Genomic DNA, 23,366 nt, shown 5'->3' with positions numbered 1-23,366 from the left:
TGAGAATTTTCTTGCTATAGGATAATAAGATTAGTAAGTTTCCTTACTTGAAAAAAATTATTCTCAGTCTTCAATCAAGTAGCTTTTAAGAATAGGTATTACTTAATATTATCTGATTTTAAACATTTTGGGAGTAAATAAATGATCTGTCTTGAACTCAGTAGTGAAAAATATCTAACATTGGGTGTCTGGGTATACTTAATATTGCATTAGCTGTGTTACCATGGATTAAAGGAACGAACTACCACATTCCTTAGTTCAGCCTTTTGGAAATTAAATAAAATTAGGCTTTGGACATTGCAATGGCTACAAATTTATTTTAACTAGTTTGAGATTAATGTAAACGTAGGGACAAAAGACATAACCAAATGGGATGAAGGACATGTTAGAGAAACAAATTGGGTACAAATTGCAAACCACATTGGAAAAATGGATTTTGGGGATGGTCTACATGTATATAACCAATACTTTCCAGGCTAGTTAAAATAAGTGCTGCTCCAGGTTCTAGGCTTTGCTTAGCCACTAGGGTGTGATTTAGTTTCTTGGTAATGCCTCAATTTCAGCTCTTTGCACCTGCACTTTTTTTTATCAACCTATTCTCACAGTTTTACGTTGGAACTTTGATAGCTCATATAGATTTTGTACTTTTGAAACCTTAAATTCCAATTTGTACTGCCTGGCTTCAAATCTCTTTTCCTCTTCGTCTCAATATTTCTACAGGTAATGCTTTCTGGGATCTCTTGACCATTTTCTTTTCTCCAAATCTATCTACCACCTTTGGATTTAACTTCCATATTCAAGTGAGCACCCAGGGTTTATCATATTGGTTACTCTGTGCTTCTTGCCTTAGCAGTCTTTCTCTGTTGGACTTCCAGTTCGTGAACCATCAAAGCCTCTCCCTAGTACGGGTACCCACCCTCACTTCTCTGCTTGAGCATTCAGCTCATGGATGGGTGCTGCTTCCACATCATGGCCTCCATACTGTCAAGACTTCAGTAACATATGTCTAATCTTGCAACTTATTCTAAGTCCTCCATTGTTTAAAACCATTTTTTTAAAGGAAATATGTAGCTATGGAACTCTGAGACATGTTTTATTTATACTTGTTGAACATTTTCTGAAGATGACTTGCAAGTGAAATCTCATGTAAATTTATCTCAAATAGTGATGTATGTACTCAAGTGGTTAGGTTTCAGACAGACTCACAATGCTTTGGAAACAGCAAGAAATTAGCAAGCAAGTACAGTTGTAAGCCAGTTTAATTAAGGAAAAGGTGTTTATAAGTGGGAAAGTAATCATAAAAGGATATCAAGGCATCATCCTTATGCTTTCTATAGTCAAAATAATTAGAGAATGGCAGAAAATATAAATGTTTAATAAAAATTTGAATAATTTCACAGATCACATATTTACAGTTATTTAAGGAACATGAGTTGTTTATGGGCATACTATTTAGTTTTTAAAAGTAGTTTTAGGCCAGGCACCATGTCTCAAACCTGTAATCCCAGCACTTTGGGAGTCCTAGACAGGAAGGTGACTTGAGCCCAGGAGTTCAGGCCAGCCTGTGCAACATAGGGAAATCCTATCCCTACTAAAAAAAATTTGTTTTAATTATCTAGGCATGGTGGCACATGCCTGTGTTCCTAGCTACTTCGGAGACTGAGGTGAGGAGATTGTTTGAGCCCAGGAGTTCGAGGCTGCAGTGAGCCATGAGCGCCCCATTGCACTCTAGCCTAGGTGGCAGAGTGAGAGCTCCATCTCCAAAAATAACCACAAAAAAAGTTTTTAATAGAAAAATATAAATCAGATAAAATATGTAATGTGAAAATAGATGCTTTTTTTTCATTTATTGAGGACATTTAGGATCTGTCAAATAAGGAAACAATTTTTGAAGAACAGTAATATAAACCATTGGAAAATGTTGCATGTCTCTGTGTGGTACATTTTTCATCATAGAAGATTGGCCATGGGATTTAAAAAATGTGTTATCTTCTAATGTTATAGAATTTTTTTTATTTGATGCCGGGCCTGGTGGCTCACACCTGTAATCCCAGCACTTTGGGAGGCCGAGGCGGGCAGATCACCTGGGGTCAGGAGTTCGAAACCAGCCTGACCAACATGGTGAAACCCCATCTCTACTAAAAATACAAAAATTAGCCGGGCATGGTGGTGGGCACCTGTAATCCCAGCTACTTGAGAGGCTGAGGCAGGAGGCGGAAGGTGGAGGGGAACTCGGGAGGCAGAGGTTGCAGTGAGCCAAGATTGTGCCTTTGCACTCCAGCCTGGGCGACAGAGGGAGAGTGTCTCCAAAAAGAAAAATTTTTTTATATGGCAAGAACCAAAAAATGAGCAACCAGTGATTGGTTTTGGTCATGTTTTCTTTTTCTTTTTTTTTTTTTTTTGGTAACAGTAATTTCCCTGGACCTATTTTTTAAATTCTTTTAAGAAAATTTTAATTTTGACAGTTAAAAAGGTTTTCCTTCAACTTACAGGAGTAACATTGGTTCCTTTTTCAAAGTACTGAATGTCAATGAAACATAGCAGCTTGGCTGCATTTCCATAATTCAGAGGAAGATTCAGACAGGAAAAATGATTCCGTTTGTGTCTTTAATGGACAAATGTTATTGGCAGTCTTAATGCTTATGCTCTAAGGCCAAGGAGAACAATCCAATTTTAGACTTCCTTTTTCCAGACTATGACACAAAAAACCTAGCCAGAAAATGGTTTAGCAGGCACAATGATGACTGGCCAAAGTAATGGAAACATTTCCAAAATGTCTTAGATATAAAATTTCTTTGGGATGTTTGCAGTTAGTGACAAATCCAGCATTCCTTTGATTGCATTAGCATCTCTGGCACTGACAGTAAAACCATCGTAGTAGAGATTTTATCCTGTAAGAGAGTGAGTTTTCTGCAGAGAATCCAAGAAGAGCTTTGTAGAAGGTCAGAGAAAAAATTCTTGTCTCAATCTATTCTTTTCCTAGTAAATCTGTTTCCCTTAGGAGCCTTGGAAAACATTAGTTCTCCCTGCTTTGTCAATTAATTTTGGAGACACATTTATTTAAAAAGAGTTTGGTTATTTTCTGTTTTGCAGTTGGTAGCAAACACTCTATTGGAGTTTATATATAAAACAAGTGGCACTCAATAATTCATATTTCTTTCATGATGAGGTGTGAAATTCCAACCTAAGAATTAGACTTCATGACTTCACAACTCTGTTCAACTGGTCAGTGAAATTAATATGACACCAGTTTTGGTCTTTGAATCCTAAATTATCTACTTTCTCTCTGCTGTGTTGCAGGATTTATTGGCTATGCTCCATATATCAACCGTATAGTTCAACAATGGAATCTCCAGGATAATGATGATGATCAGCTCTTTTACACGAAAATTTACATTGATCCACTGAAAAGGGTGTGTAACAGCTGCAATTTTTTTTCTTTTATTGATTTGGTTTTGTGTGTTATATTGTGTTAATGTGGAGTGGTCAGAAACAAAGGATTTTATGATAGTGTGGCAACTGGTAAACCGAATTTCAAAATGTTCTTGGTGATAACATATTTTTAATAGGTGATAGTGGTTTATGTCACCTGACTGGATATCAGCACTAGCTTAGTGTGTCTTTATGGCTTCTCTTTTGTGGCCAAGTCGGCACACTCGCCAAACTTGGTTGGATGAGGCAGAAGGAAAGAAGAACTATGTAATGCAGTGCTATATGTATTGAAACACATATTGAAATGACTTGATACTGAAATGAAATGGCAGCCCTCACACCGTTGTCATGGCCCTACCTCCACTGCATACTCACTTAGGCTGCCTTAGAATAACAGAATAAATTACATTATCAAAACTTCTGAGCTTGGAGATTTAAAGAAACAATAATGAAATCCTAAAGATTCTAGAGAATGTCTTCTTTCATAATCTTGAGTAAATAGCTGTCATTTATCAACGTAGAGCATTATAAATGTGTATTCTTGTATTCACTCCATCTTGCAGCTATAACTGTTTTCTCAAAAGCTGCACCAAGCCATTTGATACCAGAGTGAACTTCTGCGGTTTAAAAAAATGCAGTGTATTCTCACTTGTAGTCCTTTAGCCTTGCAAAGCCCTTTTATAGCTCTCTGAGCTTCTTTGATCCTAGATAGGCTAGATGCTAGACTCTGTATCCACACTTTATCCATAGAGAAACTGAGACCACATAGTCAGTGACATTGTAGGGACTGGATCCTTGGTTCTCTGAAAACCAAAATCTGGACTTAATTTTCTATTTCATTTGATAATAACATAGACTCTATGTGTTTAATTGGCTACAATTGTAAAAGAACACCTTTTTTGATATTTTGAAATGACATGTGACTAAAGCCACTCAAAAGACAGTTTTTAATTTGAAAATTACCTGTAATACCCCTGAGGACAGAGATCTTCCTCTGAGATTTGGAGCCTGGATATCATGGGTGTTGAGAAAACATTGAGGCCAAAAGCCCTGGTCCTTGTTCAAGTGTTTGGTGGCCCAGAGTGGATAGAGCCTGTAAGGATGGGTATGATCCTTTTTAGGAGACTTTATAGCCAATTTGTGGATTTCAGATATTTGAAAATATGGAGCCTGAAGATTTAAGGAGATGATAATGAAATCCCTAAGAGGTTAGAGCCTGAGGATCCATGGGACTATGCTATAGACACAGGCTTTTGCTTTTTATTCATAAGAATACTTAAACTGTAGTAAATAAAGCAACACAAAATAGCAGTGGTCTAAATAAGAAAGATATTTTTATTTATTTTTCCTTCTCCCACATTAAAAGTAATTACGAGGTAGGGAGCACAAGGCTGTTAGGGAGGCTTTATGCTGTCAAGAGGGATAGCTCTTTTGTTGCTCTATCATTGGCCCATAGCTCCCAGTTTTAATCTTACTTCCTTGTCCAAAATGACTACTTGAGTTTCAGTTATTGCATTCATATTCTGGGCACAAAGAGGCACAGTAATAAAAACAGGCCATCTCAGTTTCATCACTCTCTTTAAGTAGCCTTTCTAGAAGTCTTACCGAATGGTTTATCATACTTTGATAAGAACATATTTATGTGCCTACTCATAATACCCAAAAGAAAATCTGTTTTTTTTTTTTTTTAATTTTAAGCAGATGTGTGCTACTAAAATCTGAGTTCCTTATTGGGAAGTTGAGGGAATGTTGGGTACAATAAGCAGTCTCCCATAGGCCCTAGATAGAATATTCCTGAAATTGATGTAAGTGAAACTTTGGAGAACAGTAAAGCAAGATTTTCTAATTTGGGAATACTTTTATAATATTTACCAATATAAGTTGATATTTAATAAATTTACTATATATACTGGATACAGATATAAAAGTTACTTAATTGTGTGTTTGTAGTTGCTGTCATTAGGAAACAAGATTTTCTTTAAGTGTATTTTGCAATGAGTTGCAACCATAGCAGTTTCTATGTTTTAGCTAAATACTTTAGTCATCTAAATATTTTGGTTAGACACTTAAGATATAAGAATATTTAACTTTAAATTCCCTCAAAGAACAAACTGTATTAATAATGTTTGCTGCTTTTGTTGTCATTTTCAGTATCATTTCTATTCTTATGTTTTAGGAAGCTATTAACATCACATTGGATCACAAATGCAAAATTTTCCAGACCTTAAATGGAGCTGTAGGTATGGTTCCTAAATACCGGATTGCTTAAGTACACAAACACCTGTGTTTTCAACTATCTTTCCTTTGTTATGTCCATTTGGGGGCTGTGACTAAGGTTGACAGTGTAAATATTGTAATTATTGTAACTTAAAAAAAAATACTGGACTTGAACTTAACTTTGGTACATTAAATTAAAATCATTTCCTATGACTAGGGTGAAAAAGATAAGCTTCTGGCTTTAGGTAACTTAAAATTTAGTGTGTCACCATTTGGGAACTTTAGATAAGTTTATGAATTGATTACACTTTATCATTACACATTTTCCAGTGAAATTCTTTGTGTCACGAATTACCCAGAGTGTTAGGGTAGATCCTTTTGACCCAACTGAAAGATAACTGGTGACAACTAGACAGGTAGACCAGGGAAGAGTGTGAGTGTGTGTGTGTGTGTATGTGTGTGTGTACGTGTGTACATGCTCATGTGTGGATATACATATGTGCTTGTGTATTGTAGCTACATATATCTTGATAATATAGTAAAACCAATCAATACAGTAAAATTTAAAATATTATAATTAACACATAAATACTTTAAAATATATGCATAAAATTGAGAATATATTGTAATTCAATCAGTACTTCAAGTCAGTTCATTTAGTAAAAAGATTCTTAAAATCTAGTCAGGCATGGTGGTGCGTGCCTATAGTCCCAGCCATTTGAGAGGCTGAGGATTGCTTGATCCCAGGAGTTTGAGGCTGCAATGAGTTGTGATCATGCCCTTGTACTCCAGCCTGGGCCAGAAAGTGAGACCCAGTCTCTTAAAAAAAAAAAAAAAAAAAAGGATTCTCACAATGCAAAATGTTTAGTTTGGATTGCTCAGTAAATTTTAAAAAGATGGCTGTGCTCCCCTCTGACTTGAGTTTTATCTTAATTAATGTGCTAGGTCTGATTTTTAAGAACGGGAAATATTGTCATTGGTAGCCAATTGCAGAAACCTTGCTTATGCCAGACAATATTCTACTCACCATGTAACCCTAAAAGGCAAGCATGGATACCATTTGATAGATGACTAAACTGAGATACTACTTTAACTTGGCAAGAATAACATTACTATGAAGGGGCAGAGGCAGGATTGCAAGATGAATTATTCTAACAGACAGCTCAGTGGCTTTGCACCTCAGTCATTTTACTTGTGCCAGGTTGGAGTGAGTTTGGTATCAGTATCTGTTGTCACTGTCATCCTTCATTTTGGGTATCTGCTGACTTGGAGTAGATGAAGTTACTAGAAGTGTTGTAGCCCATGGAATATTACATTCATGAGAAATTTTTTAATGATGACACACACACATACACAGACACACGAATACAGACACACACACACACACACACACACACACATATATTTTAAATTACTAAAGTCTATTTTCTCTTTTTAACCCAGATGAAGTTGTTTTAAAATTTGAAAATGGCAAAGCCAGAGCTAAGAATACATTTTATGAAACATTACCAGTGGCGATTAATGGAAATGGACCCACCAAGGTAAGTAACAGTTACTTTCATTTGGCTCTTTCTTGGAGATAGACTATGGATTGATACGTGGAATTTCATCTATTTTATTTTTAAAAATTTCTTTCAAATACTTTATTTTGGTGCTAAAATAAAGGCTTCATCTTTTACACAGTATATCATCTGGGTTTATACTAATTAATTAATCAAACTGATGATTTTTCCTCAGCAGAGTGATAGCCTTTTATTGTATTTATAGCACATTTAGTGTTTCATTAAATAATAACAACTAACTTGGGAGTGAGCCACATTTCTCTATACTGGGTATCCTTTCTCATTAGGAATTGCTCAGGACGTTAAGAGATCATTTGTTTCACCTGACTTGCCGTTTTCTAAGTTAACAACACTGTTAAGATTGGGGTATTACATATATCCAGAAAGCTTCCTCTTTTTCTTATTTCATTAACTACAGTAATGAAAGTGACATAATTTGACCAATAATATTTTGGATCCTTTCTGTTTCAAATGTATATAACTGAGCTTGCTAAAAATGTTATTGACTGCAAAATTTATAGATGAAAAGTTTGTTTTGCGTGGTCCAATCAAGCTGGAACGTAAATTGCATTGAAAAAATATAGTAATACTGTGCTTAAAACAACCTTCTGACATGCTGAAATGCCTGATTTGAGTACCTAGAAAAGGGATTTACAGATTTTCATTGTGGGAAGAAAATATTGGGGGATGTGGGCTTCTGTTTTAACATTTGAAAATGGAATGAGTGATCTGAATTCCAGGAAAAGATATGTGAATGGAAAGAAATGCAAGGAAAACCCATGCTGGCAACTTTTGCTCCATCAAACTGAAAGAAGTAGATTCTTGTCTCTTCTAGTTAATCTTTTCCCTTTGGTTTTTATCCCATTCTAGCCTTCCTACAAAGCAATCTCTATCTTGTGCCCTCCTTCAGTCTCTATCTTATAATCAGTTTCCCCAACTCTGTCATCTCCTTATTAGCATGTTGAAGACCCTTAAGTCTCCTCCATCTTGCAAACCAAACCCAACCAAGCCAACACAAGGTAAAACATCCTCTTCAACCCACACTGCCTTCCAGGCTGCACCTGACTTTTTTATTCCCCTTCACAGCCAAACTTTCTTAAAATATAGATAACTCGCTGTCACTATTCCACTTCTTCCCATCACACTAAGAAATGCTCTTGTTAAGGTCTGTGGTGAAATCTTTGTTGAGTAGTGGACATTCTTCAGCCCTTATTTTTATTTCACCTAAAGACAGCATTTGACAATTTGTTGATCTCATTTGGTCCTAGTTGAATGCTCCTTCCTTTTGCTTCCACGATGCTCTGCTGCTTTGTCTATTAATTTTCTGGGCTTTCCTCTTCAATCTCCATTGTTCTTTAAAATGCTTATTTTTAAGTTTGTGTGCATGTAGTGACCCGCATCCTTACTGTTTTAGTAAATGTTCACAGGGGCTGTCTGAGGCCTCTTCCTTTTCTTTTCCATATACTTTGTTGGGTAATTTGAGTCATTCCCTCATCAGTGAATTCTCTAAATGCTGGTGGTTTTCAAATCCTTGCTCTAACTCCTGTGTCTTTCCTAAACTCCAGGTCAAAATACTCAAGTGGTAGATTTCTGTGTTATATATATCCAGAAATTAAGACTCGCAGCCTTACCTTCCCTTATAACCCAGTGGTTAACCAGAACCTCTGTTTTGTTTTGGCTCTAGGCACTTCCCACTCCAAAAACCCTCTGTTCCTAACTCCTGTGCATGCTGGTTTTATCTGATTTTCTCAGTGGCCATAGCAACTTTCTTAGTTGAGGCCACCTGCAGCCTCCCAGTAGTAGCAATCACACCCCCAGGATCCTGAAACTAGAGTATTCTGCCAAAGCAGAAACCCTGTCACTCTACTCACCTATATAATGACTTTCTGTAAACTTAGGTATAAAGTTGAAAATCCTCAACTTGTCTTACAAGGCTCTTTATTTTGCTCCTGCTTTAGTGGCCACCGATCTACCACCCCATTCACTGTCCCACTCCCAACACTGCTCATATTCACACCCTCTTCACATTCATTTTCTCCTTTCTCCCTCTCTGCTCAACAATACTACATTACTTTCAATTTTGCGGAAGTTTCATGTTGCTGTGTCTGCAAGTCTTCTGTACATGCTTTTTATATATCCTGGAATCCTCTGCCCCAATTCCCACCTGCTGTATCTCTACCTGCTAAGTCCTCCTTATCTTTTAGGTGTCAGTGTAGTCTTTACTTTTTGGGTCCCTTGTATGCTTTTGTAATATCTGGAACTACTTCTGTTACAGTATATATCACACACTGGACAGGAATGATATTTGCCTGTTTTCTGGTCTCTCTTACTTGTTAGGCCTTTGGTCTAGGAATTACAGAAATCTTATCTGTCTTGTTTACTTTTGTTTCCCCAGGGTCCAGCACATGTGAGGCAAATACTCGGCTTTCAACAAATCTTAATTGAATGTTAGAGTCAATAATCTAATGACCTAGCATTATTCTTGGGAGTAGTAAGGCAGATTATTTTCTGGCAGGGCAAACGAATTACCAGATTACTATTGGTTGGCTGGGCACGGTGGCTCATGCCTTTAATCCCAGCACTTTGAAAGGCTTAGGTGGGTCAGATCACTTGAGGGCAGGAGTTCAAGAGTGGCCTGACCAAGACAGGGTGAAACCCTGTCTCTACTAAAAATACAAAATTAGCTGGAGGTGGTGGCACATGTCTTTAATCCCAGCTACTTGAGAGGGCTGAGACAAGAGAGTCGCTGGAACCTGGGAGACAGAGGTTGCAGTGAGCCAAGATCGTGCCATTACACTCCAGCCTGGGCAGCAAGAGCAAAACTCTGTCTCAAAACAAACAAACAAACAAAAACTACTCTTGGTCACTGTAACTTTCCCTAGGCAAATCTGATAAATGAATCCCTTTACTATGTGTGTGTAGTCACTGTTTTAGCTTTCTGTGATACTGTCAGTGCCAGTTAGTCAAGAGTTGGTAGAATCCCACTTTTCCCATAACTACATAGTGTTCTGTTCCTCCTTGGTAATATAATGTTTGAATCAAGTTTAGGCCAGTGCAGTGGTTCATGCCTCATGTCACAGCCTGGCCAACATGGTGAAACCCTGTCTCTACTAAAAATACAAAAACAAAACAACAACAAAAAAATTAGGCAGGTGCTTGTAATCTCAGCTACTTGGCAGGCTGAGGCACAAGAATCGCTTAAACCTGGGAGGCAGAGGTTGCAGTCAGCCAAGATCGGGCCACTGCACTCCAGCCTTGGCGACAAAGCAAGACCATGTCTCAAAAATTTAAATGTCTTTGAAGAGTGATTTTGGTCTGAGAATTTAGTGATTATGGATAAGGCCTTATGTTCAGTGATTTCAACGTGATCACCAATTCCTTCCAAATTTCCAGGATGATGCTGACTGGAGCTTTAAAAAGTAACTAAAGGACATATCACAAGAAAAGGAGCACGAATCCTTAATCATTTAGAAAGACCTAGGTGTACTAAGAAATATTAAGTCTTCCTGGAAACATTTTCAATTTGCGCTATCACTGTTTCTGGCGTTTCAAGCTATGTGATGCTCGTATTATGTTTTATCTGATATGATCATATCTAGTTCATTTTATTATTCTATTAGACAATAAAATATGAAGCTTTATTATAAATATTTGGTATAATACAAAAACTCAAGAAAATTTGAATATGTAAATGTTTAACTAACACTAATACTTTCTAATATTAGGTTAAAATTAAATAAATTCAAATGAGTTTGTCACATATTCTTCTTATCCAGGCTGATGGGAAAAGAAAGCTGATCACTACAAACATTTTTTAACCTTTATAAAAAGTGGAAGGATTTTTGGTATGATTTTTTGTAAGTTAGTTTTACTTATTATTTTGTTTAGTAATGGATGTTTATAATGACGGGGTTTTGAGCCATAATATTGAACTAAACATTTAAGCAATTTTTTTCATTAAAAATATACACAATCTATAAGTGGTGAAGTGATTATAGTGTGTTCATAATACTAAACTGTGTAAAATGAGCTTGTTTCCTACTTTCTCCAAATTTTATGCCATCAGAAAAAATAATTTTAATAATTTTAAATAATTTATACTGCCCTCCCATATGGTTTTAATTCATAGCTGCTTTCAATTTTTATGTCTCCTCAGTGTATATCTTTGAACATTTATATTTTCATTTGTTTTCATAGTAGTACATAAACAATTTTGTGTTTCTGAATTAACATTTTATTTACAACGTGTTTAGGTACTTTAAATAATTATTTTCATACTTGTCTGTATAAATCTAACATGAATCAATTTTTAGATAGAAACTGGTTTCTAGTTTGAAGCTTTACTTCTTTACTTTTTATTCTTGAAACCCATTTATTGTTAGTAATGTATAAGATGCACATTTTAATGTTCAACCTTTTAAATATCAAACAATATACGTCTTAATTGTCACGAATTTGGTTGCTTTTTAAAATTTTACTTTAAGTTCTTGGATATATGTGCTGAACGTGCAGGTTTGTTGTACATAGGTATACATGTGCTATGGTGGTTTGCTGCACCTGTCAATCTGTCATCTAGGTTTTTAACTTCGCATGCATTACGTATTTGTCCTAATGTTCTCCCTCCCCTTTCCCTCCACCCCATAACAGGCCCCAGTGTGTCATGTTCCGCTCCCTGTGTCCATGAGTTCTCATTGTTCAGCTCCCACTTATGAGTGAGAACATACAGTGTTTGGTTTCCTGTTTCTGTGTTAGTTTGGTGAGGATGATGGTTTCCAGCTTCATCTTTGTCCCTGCAAAGGATGTGAACTCATTCTTTTTTTATGGCTACATAGTACTTCATGAAATACGTGGTATTTCATGCCACATTTTCTTTATCCAGTCTATCACTGATGGGCATTTGGGTTGGTTCCAAGTCTTTGCTATTGTAAATAGTGCTGCAATAAACATACATGTGCATATGTCTTTATAGTAGAATGACTTACAATCCTTTGGATATGTACCCAGTAATGAGATTACTGGGTCAAATGGTATTTCTGGTTCTAGATCCTTGAGGAATCACCACAATGTCTTCCACAATGGTTGAACTAATTTACACTGCCACCAACAGTGTAAAAGCATTCCTATTTCTCTATATCCTCACCAGCATCTGTTATTTCCAGACTTTAGTGATTGCCATTCTAACTGGCTTGAGATGGTATCTCACTGTGGTTTTGATTTGCATTTCTCTAATGACCAGTGATGTCATCAGTGATGAGCTTTTTTCCATGTTTGATGGCCACATAAATGTCTTCTTTTGAGAAGTATCTGTTCATATCGTTCGCCCACTTTTTGATGGGGTTGCTTTTTTTCTTGTGAATTTGTTTAAGTTCCTTGTAGATTCTGGATATTGGATGGATAGATTGCAAAAATTTTCTCCCGTTCTGTAGGTTGCCTGTTCACTCTGATGATAGTTTCTTTTACAGAGCAGAAGTTCTTTAGTTTAATTAGATCCCATTTGTCAATTTTGACTTTTGTTGCTATTGCTGTTGGTGTTTTAGTCATGAAGTCTTTGCCCATGCCTGTGGCCTGAATGGTATTGCCTAGGTTTTCTTCTAGGGTTTTTATAGTTTTAGGTTTGCCTTTAATCCATCTTGAGTTAATTTTTATAAGGTGTAAGGAAGAGGTCCAGTTTCTGTTTTCTGCATATGGCTAGCCAGTTTTCCCAGCACTATTTATTAAATAGGGAATCCTTTCCCCATTGCTTGTTTTTGTCAGGTTTGTTGAAGATCAGATGGATGTAGATGTGTGGTGTCATTTTTGAGGCCTCTGTTCTGTTCCATTGGTCTATATATCTGTTTTGTTACCGGTACCATGCTGTTTTGGTTACTCTAGCCTTGTAGTATAGTTTGAAGTCAGGTAGCATGATGCCTCCAGCTTTGTTCTTTTTGCTTAGGATTGTCTTGGTTATACGGGCTCTTTTTTGGTTCCATATGAAATTTAAATTAGTTTTTTCTAGTTCTGCGAATAAAGTCAATGGTAGCTTGATGGGAGTAGCATTGAATCTATAAATTACTTTGGACAGTTTGGCCATTTTCACGATACTGATTCTTCCTATCCTTGAGCATGGAATGTTCTTCCATTTGTTTGTGTCCTCTTTTATTTCATTGAGCAGTGGTTTGTAATTCTCCTTGAAGAGGTCCTTCACGTCCCTTGTAAGTTGTATTCCTAGGTGTTTTATTTTCTTTGTAGCAGTTGTGAATGGGAGTTCACTCATAATTTGGCTATTATTAGTTTATAGGAATGCTTGCAATTTTTGCACATTGATTACAAAAGAGAAAGTAAACGAGGGAATAGCCAGTGACCTGATCTGCACGTGAACATAGCTAATTTCTGAAACTGATTTGTAATAAAAATAGAGATGTTAATTTTGTGTATAAAAACTGTAGTACTTCGGTCACTGTGACCTTGAATAATTGGATATAATTCTTAAAAGGAAGAAAGAGGAAAGAATTTGGGTGGAAAAGTTTCTTTGTCAATGAAAATGACATTATACTTGGGAACATTTTGATATTGTGAAAGAAGAATCAGGAAAATACTACCACCTAGTAGCCCAAGAGTGCCCGTAGCAGCCTAACTGCATAAACAGCCTTCTGCGCCGTCTAGAGCTGCCAGCAAAAATGTCTGCTGTTTTCATGAGGAAAACAGATGTGAATGGGAGGTGGTGATAGTGGATAACCTCTGCCTGTGTGGTGAGAGGTCCAAAAGAGGGAAGTTTCTAGTCAAAAGTAATGTTTCTAAAAGATCTTAGTTATCTAGGAAACAAATTGAGATAAAAAGCAGAAGGTAGGAAAGTGACAGGTTTAATTCTGGAAACTGAAAGTGCTGTCTTTTATGCTCTAACATTTTAAAACTAGTGATCATTTTAATATTCATATAGGGATTCTAGTAGACTGATCAATAATTCATGAAATAAATTTTACATTTTTAATAAGATTTCTGAGGTGGTGGAAATACCATTCTTTATATATAATGGAGATTTTAGATATGGCCAAATATTTGGGAAATTTTTTCTGTCTTTAAAAAAAAACTTTTTCTCAGGATATTTTAAACAAAACTATGCTTTTCACCCTTGCATATTCTTCATCTTTTTAAAAAATAATGCTAAACAGGAATACATTTCCACATAGATATTTTTCCTTCAAAACAGTGATATTTTGTAGAACACAAATGATTAATGTTTGCCTTTGTAGAACACAAATGATTAATGTTTGCCTTTGTCATTTGACAACAGTAAAATATTTATTTTTGTTTTTATTATCAAGACACATTAAAATGACCACATCGACTCTTGAAATGTCATTAATATCATGACTGCATATTTCCTGCCTTGTAATTTGTTTCCTGAATTATCCTGTAGTCCAGAAGAAATTTTTAAATGGCTTACTTGTCCATGTCTTCTAATTTTGCTGTAGAGATTCAGTGTAGCTATATCTGTACAACGCAAAGTTTTTCCCATTTTAAAGTTCTTGTTTCAGCAGTATTTGTTTCAGTGTTTCAGTACGATAAGAATATTTGAACAGGATCCCAAATATTTGAGAGGAACCTGGCAAAATGGTACCCAACTACTTCATGTATTCCTCACCTTAACATCTCCTTTAGGACTTTAAGAAGCTAGAAAACTATAGTTGACATTTTTGTCCATTTTTTTGATCCCCATGTTTAACATGGACTTTCTTTCTTTTGATTTCATTTTACCTTTCCAATAAAAAACTATTGACCATATAATCATAATAGGGATTTTAGGTACTTCTTTTTAATAGCACGAGGCAAAATTATAGTTTGTGGAAAGAAAATTTGAAAAACCTATTAATATAAATGCTCAAATCACTACTGAGTATTAAAATTGCGATGTAGTAATTTCACTTATTTACTCAGCAGGATTTTCCCTAACGTGTTCAAATTCTAGGGATATTAAAGATTTTGTTTGAGGGTTCAGAGCAAATCTAAGTGTGTCTACCTCCATCACCTATCCTTCCTCCCTCACACCATCCCTCCCCAAAACACACAGAAGAGCACAGATTTTTTTTAACAGTTAAAATGAATGCCAATAGCTGTTTAAGGACTGATACTTCACAAAGGGGATCCTCAGACAGATTTGAAAGAAGATGGGTAGAGAAATAATTTTGTACTTTAGCTTACTTTCAATAGAGTTTGGCAGGTGACTGTTATTAGGGGTTGCCCTGGATCTATTTTGATCTGCAAGCTGTCTTTTCCTGAATCAGTACCCCTGAATCACTGCCCAGAAGCTTAGCTTATAGCAGCATAGTTTCCTGGAAGAGCTTAGTGTCTTTTGGTTAACAGAGCTTACTTAGTATTTATTTTGTGTGGCGTTGTGCTAGTTAGAGGTCACATTTACTACTGCCCCATTTACTGTAGGTGTCTGTGCTCAGCTTTAAACAGGTTTATCTTATTACTAAATTACTATTCATGTGACTCTTATTTGTATTTGTATTTTTCCTAATAAGTCTTACTAGCCTATTTAAAACACCGTTTCATTGTTTGCTTTTTCTTTTTGATCATCCGTTCCAGTATTATATCTTACATAATATGAAATAAAATGACCTTTATGATTTAGAAGACCTTTATGATTTAGAAGACTTTTTTGGCATTTCTAGACATACATTTTCCTGCTTTACAATTCATATTCTGGAGAAAACTATTCAGTGTGCACTACAGATGATATATTAGTAGAATTACTAAAGGAATATGCCTACTGCAGAAAACATGCTTTTAAATTAGATGATTATAGAATGAAACCACATTGATGAAAGGCCTGCTTTCATAAATAACCTTTTCCTTCATTTACAAGATTCTCCTGAATTATTTTGGAAACTATGTACCCAATTCATGGACACAGGATAATGGCTGCACTCTTTGTGAATTTGATACGATCGACTTGTCTGCAGTAGATGTAAGTGGAATTGATTATGTGTGAAATGCAGTAATAGAAAGTACCTTGTCATGAAATACAGTGATTTGTAGGAAAAAAGGCAAATTATTTTATAGTTTTGATTTTATGATAGATAACAGGTACCTAGTTTTAAAACATGGTGATTCAGCCAATTGATAGATTTGTGTTTCGGAACTGTTTTTGAAAGAAAAACCAGCTAATAATTGAACCCAATGAAAGAGTCCTATGGTTAATATTTAATAGCTTACTACGATTGGGTGCTCTTATGTTCAGTCTGTTAGCTTAGGCAAAGCATTGAGAAAAAAATCATTACAAGGCTTCAGTATTTTTATTGACTAATTTTATCTGTGCTGGATTTTCAAAATTGATATGTAAAAATTAATATTACCTGATTATATAACACACTAGTGTCCTAACTGCTTTACGTATAATAACTCATTTAAACTTCACAAAACTCCTAAAGTAAGTAGTACAATTGACTCAGTTTTACAGATGAGAAAACTGAGGTGCATAAATGTAAGTAACATGTTTAAGAGCACACAGTTTTAAGTGTTGGAGTTGGGATTTGAATATAGGGAGTCTGGCTCCAGACTATGTTCTTGACACTGTGTATTTTTACCTGTGTGATGTGTATATTCTAGGCATGGTGTTACTTGTATGTATTTCAGAGACAGATATATTTTATCATTCATGTTTTGAGGGTGAACAAAGAGTTGAAAATATTTATTATTAGTCTATAAAACATTTTTATGTATCTTTGTTCTAACATCAGCCAGAGCTGATGTCTTACAGTAACATTTTTCTTCCAAAAAATTGCTCTCATAACTTGGAAGATTATATGTACGAAGCATTGATTCTAGGGAATTATTTTGTCATTAAGACTGATTTTTTTCCTTCATTCACCATAGTTTCATTGAGTACCTATAGCAGCCAGAAACGTAGAAGCTATATAGGCAAAAATAAAGCTCTTAGGAATATAGTACTACTAACTCTGGAACCCATGCAAATGCAAAATACTTTTACTGTAATATGTTCAAGCTCCTGAATTAAATAGTTTCTATTCTTACCATTGTCTGAAAGGAGTATAAAGAGTAACTCGTGTACATGTAGGAGCTTATGAATAGAGCCCTATTTTACTTGAAAGTAAGGTTTTTGGCCAGTCTCTCAAATAGCAAACTGTTTCCTATCTGGAAAGAATGCCAGAATATTTCTGAATGAAGCTGCATCATGAAGATATTTAAAAATTTATCCTGATCTTTTTTGCTGAAAGTAGTGTTGTCTTCTGGAGGGCAAGTTAATACTTTTTATCTATTTTATGTCCTTTTATATAAACTTTCTGGTGCAAAGATAGAAAAATATTTATATTAACATTTTTTCTTTTTGCATGTTAGGAGTATGTGATTTAATACTTAAGCTATTTTGTCTTACAGCTTGTTAAAATGTGCTAGAAAAGAAAACTATTCATTCCATTATGCACAATAAAATTATGTGCTACATACAGCTATTTTTCAATAGGGATATAAAAATTAAAATTGTGTAGGTAGTTAAGTCCCAAGCCTATCGTAATGTTAGATGTGGGCCATAGGCAAGTTTCTTTATATGTAAAGTCATAGTGACTTTCTCAGAGTGTTGGTAGGAATGTTAAATGAAATTTTTTACACATATATATTATGAATATATATAACAAATATGTAAATAATACTTTATTTGTATAAATTTAATATATATATACGAAGTGGTCAGCCTTCAATAAATGTTAACTGTTATATTGTTGTTATTGTATAAACATGAACTTAGGTTGATAATGGTGATGTAGTGGATTGAAACCCAGCACTTTACCCTCAAATATGTGTGTTCTGGGTTACTTAAATTTCTCTAAATCTCATTTTCCTCTTGTGCAAATTTGGGAAAAGACCTCTAAGACTTTTATGAAAATCAAATGAGATACATCATCTCATTTGATAAAGGACAGTGTTGACCTACTTTTAAAATTATTTTTCCTATTAAATTGAGAACTACTAGAGAGTAGATATTTTGTGTTCTTTGTATTTGTTTATTCATTTAATAAATATTCGGGCAAGTGAATGAATGAGTAAAGAAGTATGATAGTGTACAAGGTGTACTTTTATGCAAGCATATGTTATTATACAGATAATGGAGGAATGTGTGAGGTACTGTGTATGAAAAAATGGAATAAGGTTGCTAATTCAGCACTTAACGTATAAGGTATTTAAAAAAATTTGTAGTTCTTTTGTTCAGACTTTAAGACATGGCTTTGGTAAGACATTATAAACAAGTCTTCCATAGATTTCTGGTCATGACACTGTTATGTGGGCATTTACTTGTGTTTCTGTCTTCCCCATCTACTTGAAAGTCTTTCAAGCCAGGAACTTTCATTCCTTTTGCTAAATACTGCCCATGATGTGGATTGGAATGTATAATGGCTATTTCAGAATTGTTTGTGCAATTAATGAAGGATAAACTCCACACCAAAACATATCTAAAGAGAACTTAAGAAAATATATTAAAACATATACATTCAGATAAGATATATTAATATTAGTAAAAGAAGATAGCTCTCCTTATACATAATATAATAATGAAAGGAAATAAAAGGATAAAGTCTCAGCTCTCCCACGATTGCTTTTTTTGTGCTCTAAATTAAGCCCTGAACTTTAAGCCATGAAAACAAAAAGAGAAACACAATTAGTATTTTGTTTCTTAGAAGAAGCTTTCAAAATAGCTTTCAGATGTGAAGAAGTTTCGGCAAGGGCTATTTTAAAGGAAGCATTGACTAGTAGTGTAAGCAGTACCATGAATTACATTCATGTAATAAATATGATAATTTCATCTTTAAACCTAACTCATAACCAAGATGGGATTCAGAAATATGATAATTTCATTTTTAAACCTAACTCATAACCAAGATGGGATTTAGTAAAATCACTTTGATGAGAGGGCCACAAAAATTTGTTTCAAGTGTTAGAGAACTGCCATGGGGCAATTCAAATTTAGCAGATTATGTTGAATTGGTATTCTAGTATTTTTTGTGTCATGGTGATTAAGATTTGAATAAAATTTAAAATAAAACCATACTAATGATAATTTTTTATGTTTGGTGTAAAACAAAGGTCCATCCAAACGTAACAATAGGTGTTTTTATTGAGCAACCAACACCTTTTCTACCTCGGTTTCTGGACATATTGTTGACACTGGATTACCCAAAAGAAGCACTTAAACTTTTTATTCATAACAAAGTAAGTATTTGAGAAAAGAATGTTTTATGTTAAAACTATTTCTGGTCTTTTTTGGAACTATTTGTTATTTATGTCTAATAAAATTCATTGGGTTAAGTTCAGTGGAGGATTTTTGGAGTAATTATAGCCCTGCCTTTTTAGGACCTAAGGATTTTAGAGTCTAGAGACTAGCACCACAATATTGATAGGAGCCACATGAAACTGCCAGTTTCTGTAGATCAAAAATGACTGAATATTAACCATCATCATATAGCTTAAATTAACATAGAGTGAAGGAGATTCAAAGGGCCTTAAATCCGTTTGCCTTTGGGTTAGTTATGGTACTTTCTTCTATAGAATTGGTCATTAAATTGTTTGCAATTTAAAACAATAACATATCATCAAAACTTGAAACAATTTCCAGATAGAGTACTGTTTTGATGAATCACACAAGGGCATGCCATTCCCCAAAAGATTTTGATACTGTCATTTTCTTCAAAAATATTCAGAGCCTCCTACATACCTCCCACATATTTCTAAACTTGAAGATATTTTTCCTCAATATTTTTTCAGTTATTTTTCATCTGCTAAAACAGTTGGTATTTAACATTGTCTAGAAAAACTCAATAGCTGTGAATTGTGCGATTTTCTCTATTCTGTCCTAATACTGTTTGTTTACCATTGTTCTTTTTTCCTAATGTAAATGTCAGCTAACCATTCACATTGTCCAGGGAATATTTTAACTGCAGGAAGCTAGCTTAAATGGATTTAAAATGGGGAAAAATTGAGCATTTGCTTTGTAAAATATGTTGTAATATATATACTTTCACTAAAGTATTTTGGTTTTATGTATTATCTTTTATTTATATTTTCCCTGCTTTCATAGGGCCTTAAAATCCTTGATGGCAGAAGTTTTTTCTTACCTTCAGTTATTTAGTATTAACTCTATGTTGCTTTTGTGTGATAAGTTATTTTAAAAATCTGCAAACAACAACAGCTTTTCAGAAAACAGAGACTTGACAAAAATCTCTGAAATACTCTAATGACGGAGACAGATAATCTTATGTGAATTTTAGCACAGTTGAATCACACTAAAATTGGTAACTTTTATGTTGATGGTTTTCCCATAGAATTTTGTTAAATTTTTCCTTTTTTTGGTAAATAAACAACTTTATTGTATATGACCATTTATTTTGCTCTCTGGTTTCAAAGAGTATTTTGTAAAATGTGATTATTTAAATTTATAACTTAGATTGATGACTATTATGCTTGGAAGACATAGTTTTCTAGACATTTTACAACATATATCTAAGATTTCCAGGCTACAGGCCATATGTTTCTTCTCCAATTGGAAACATTTTATATTACTCAGGATTTAAGTATTTATGCAAACACCTATTAAAGATTTAAGTATTTATACAAAGACTTGTCTAGCAGTAGATGTTGACAGATTTTTGAAGCATCTTTAAGAATATTGATATATATGTATTTAAGATTATTCATGTGACATTTAAGTGATATCTAAATATACCATGTTTAATGTGGTTATTATTTTATATGTAATTGAATATCTGAATTGTAGAATTCACGACTTTGAATGTGAAGCACTCTCTACATATGAATACTTCAGTCATCTTATTGTCTTATTCTCTAATTTTTGATTTTTAAAATATGTTACAGGAAGTTTATCATGAAAAGGACATCAAGGTATTTTTTGATAAAGCTAAGCATGAAATCAAAACTATAAAAATAGTAGGACCAGAAGAAAATCTAAGTCAAGCAGAAGCCAGAAACATGGGAATGTATGTTTTAATAAATTAAAATTAAATTATTCTACTAAGGAAACTTTAAGAAAAAATAAACTTTTAAATTAAAATTGTTATGCTAAATTTGGGTGTCTCAAACTATTTGTCTGTGTATGCAGTAGCCAACTTAGACTGCGTTTATATTTGTACTTATTTATACATAAAGGGCTGTAGAAGTTACTTATGTTTTTCTTTTAATGGCTACGAGTCAATATGTTTAATCAAATGACTCAAAGTAAGATCAAGATTTTTTAAACTGCAGATAAATGAATAGTATGACTTTCATAGCAGTGACTTGAAGTTACATGTACGCTCTGAAGGTTGTGTGTAGTAAAAGTGTGTTTTTAGACTGTGGGGGAAACAGGTGCTTTTACTCTCCAGTTGCTCACTGATCTAGATAATACTGTAATCCCAAGAAGGGGTATTGTAGGCCTTTTGTTTAGCCCTGTTAATACTTCTTTCTACTAATAAAACTCTAGTAGTAGTAAAAACAATCGTGTATTCAGTGAATGCCAGGAAGTGTGTTAAGAGCAGCTGATAAAAAGGTGAAGACATAATCCATTCTCATCAGGAATTAGTCTTATCTACTACGAACCCTCATGCCTGTGCTGCAGAAGCTGAGGTCCCAGAGGGTTGGATTCTGACTAGGTTGGGGGTGTAGGGATAGACAGAAAAGAGGCCTCTGGAAAACCAAACTGATGTTATTACTAATGATTCCATAATTTATTCATTGGAGAATCCTCTGGGTCCACATTCAGAACATATTTTTTAAAATTTTTTTTCATGATTGTACCAAGTGTTCCTGTCTGGTATTTTGTTTGACAGTTGCTTGGAACAAATGTGGTGTGGAGACACACACTGACAACAGCAAAAAGTGCTGGCTGGGACTGACAGGGAGGGGAGCTCAGAGGTAGGAAGTTGATAACCCAAATGTCATCTGGTACCTTCAGTTGTTCATTCCTTGATATTCCTGATGATAATGTTACAAACTGTACCAGGGAAAGCAAAAATAGTCACTGCCCTTGATGAGAAGGCAGGGGAATAACTATCTTAGAAAACTTGATGCAAATCAAGTTCTTAAAATATTAATACCTGAAAAATCATATACTTATATCTCCAACATTCTTTTAAAACTGAGTTGTGGGATATACAAGTTGCATTTGTGTGCATGTGTATGTATGTGTGCAAAAACATTTTGATTTGTGGATGTTTTATGCCTTAAAATATTTAGTGGCTTGAAAATATATTTTAACTGGCCTAAAATTTTAGAGGTGATCTCCTTATGAATATCTGTGTTAAATTGAACATTTTGAAATTTAAGACAATATATATATCCTTTCAGCTATTGTCTTTCTATTTTGATTAGAAAAGTATGCTAGAGAACCATATTTTATGTATAAGAATATTTATATTAACATTTTTCAGTCAGCAGATACTTATTTTATCTCATGCCCATTTCATTTTCTTTTTCAATGTTAGGGACTTTTGCCGTCAGGATGAAAAGTGTGATTATTACTTTAGTGTGGATGCAGATGTTGTTTTGACAAATCCAAGGACTTTAAAAATTTTGATTGAACAAAACAGGTACTGTCTAAAATTCAATATCAATTTATGGTTAAAATGATCATTTTTCATATTGATGTGAACATAGTGTAGTTATTGCGTGTTTAGTAAATTGAGGGAACTTAGTTATATTCTACAGCTTATAAACTTTTCAATTCAAGTTAATTATTTTTCATTTTAAGAGTCATAGAAAACAACCTGAATACATCTAGAAATATTTAATATTAGTTATAATCACAAATACAATTACTTGGCCCATTTTTCTGTTTAAAGCTAGGTGAAATTATGATATATCTGATACTAAAATTTAGAGTTGTTTTATTCTCTATAGATATTTTTAAAGCAGAATTTCACAAAACTTCTGACCAAAATAGTTACTGCATACAGAGTTGTAGTCCTTAGTATCAGAAAGAAATTTCAGAGGTATAAATCATCCCACAGTCATATTTGTAGCTTTATTTACTTTTAAACTAATTAACACCTAACAGCGCCTATTTGCTCATTTAACTCAATTGAAATGGGAAAAAGACACCACGTATATCAGTTTATAATGATATTAATGTTTGTTTGTCAATACTACTACTAATACTACTAATACCAT

At 34.3% G+C, this 23,366-nt stretch overlaps 1 protein-coding gene across 4 annotated transcripts in view; it reads left to right on the top strand.

Annotated features, from left to right (window-relative positions):
- The window catches only part of LOC105470016 (procollagen-lysine,2-oxoglutarate 5-dioxygenase 2), a 91,525-nt gene that overhangs the window by 53,746 nt on the left and 14,413 nt on the right, over nucleotides 1-23,366 (top strand). For all 4 annotated transcript variants that reach the window (XM_011721710.2, XM_011721711.2, XM_011721713.2 and 1 more), the window contains exons 5-11: nucleotides 3,301-3,413; nucleotides 5,609-5,672; nucleotides 7,093-7,190; nucleotides 16,060-16,161; nucleotides 19,293-19,418; nucleotides 21,078-21,199; nucleotides 22,682-22,786. In XM_011721710.2, the coding sequence (XP_011720012.2) occupies nucleotides 3,301-3,413; nucleotides 5,609-5,672; nucleotides 7,093-7,190; nucleotides 16,060-16,161; nucleotides 19,293-19,418; nucleotides 21,078-21,199; nucleotides 22,682-22,786 (730 nt within the window). The remainder of the gene's footprint in view (nucleotides 1-3,300; nucleotides 3,414-5,608; nucleotides 5,673-7,092; nucleotides 7,191-16,059; nucleotides 16,162-19,292; nucleotides 19,419-21,077; nucleotides 21,200-22,681; nucleotides 22,787-23,366) is intronic.

This window comes from Macaca nemestrina, chromosome 2 (genome assembly GCF_043159975.1).
Source record: "Macaca nemestrina isolate mMacNem1 chromosome 2, mMacNem.hap1, whole genome shotgun sequence".
Classification (NCBI taxonomy): Eukaryota; Metazoa; Chordata; class Mammalia; order Primates; family Cercopithecidae; genus Macaca; species Macaca nemestrina.
The sequence above is the reverse complement of the archived record's forward strand: the minus strand, read 5'-3'. Positions and strand labels throughout refer to the sequence as shown.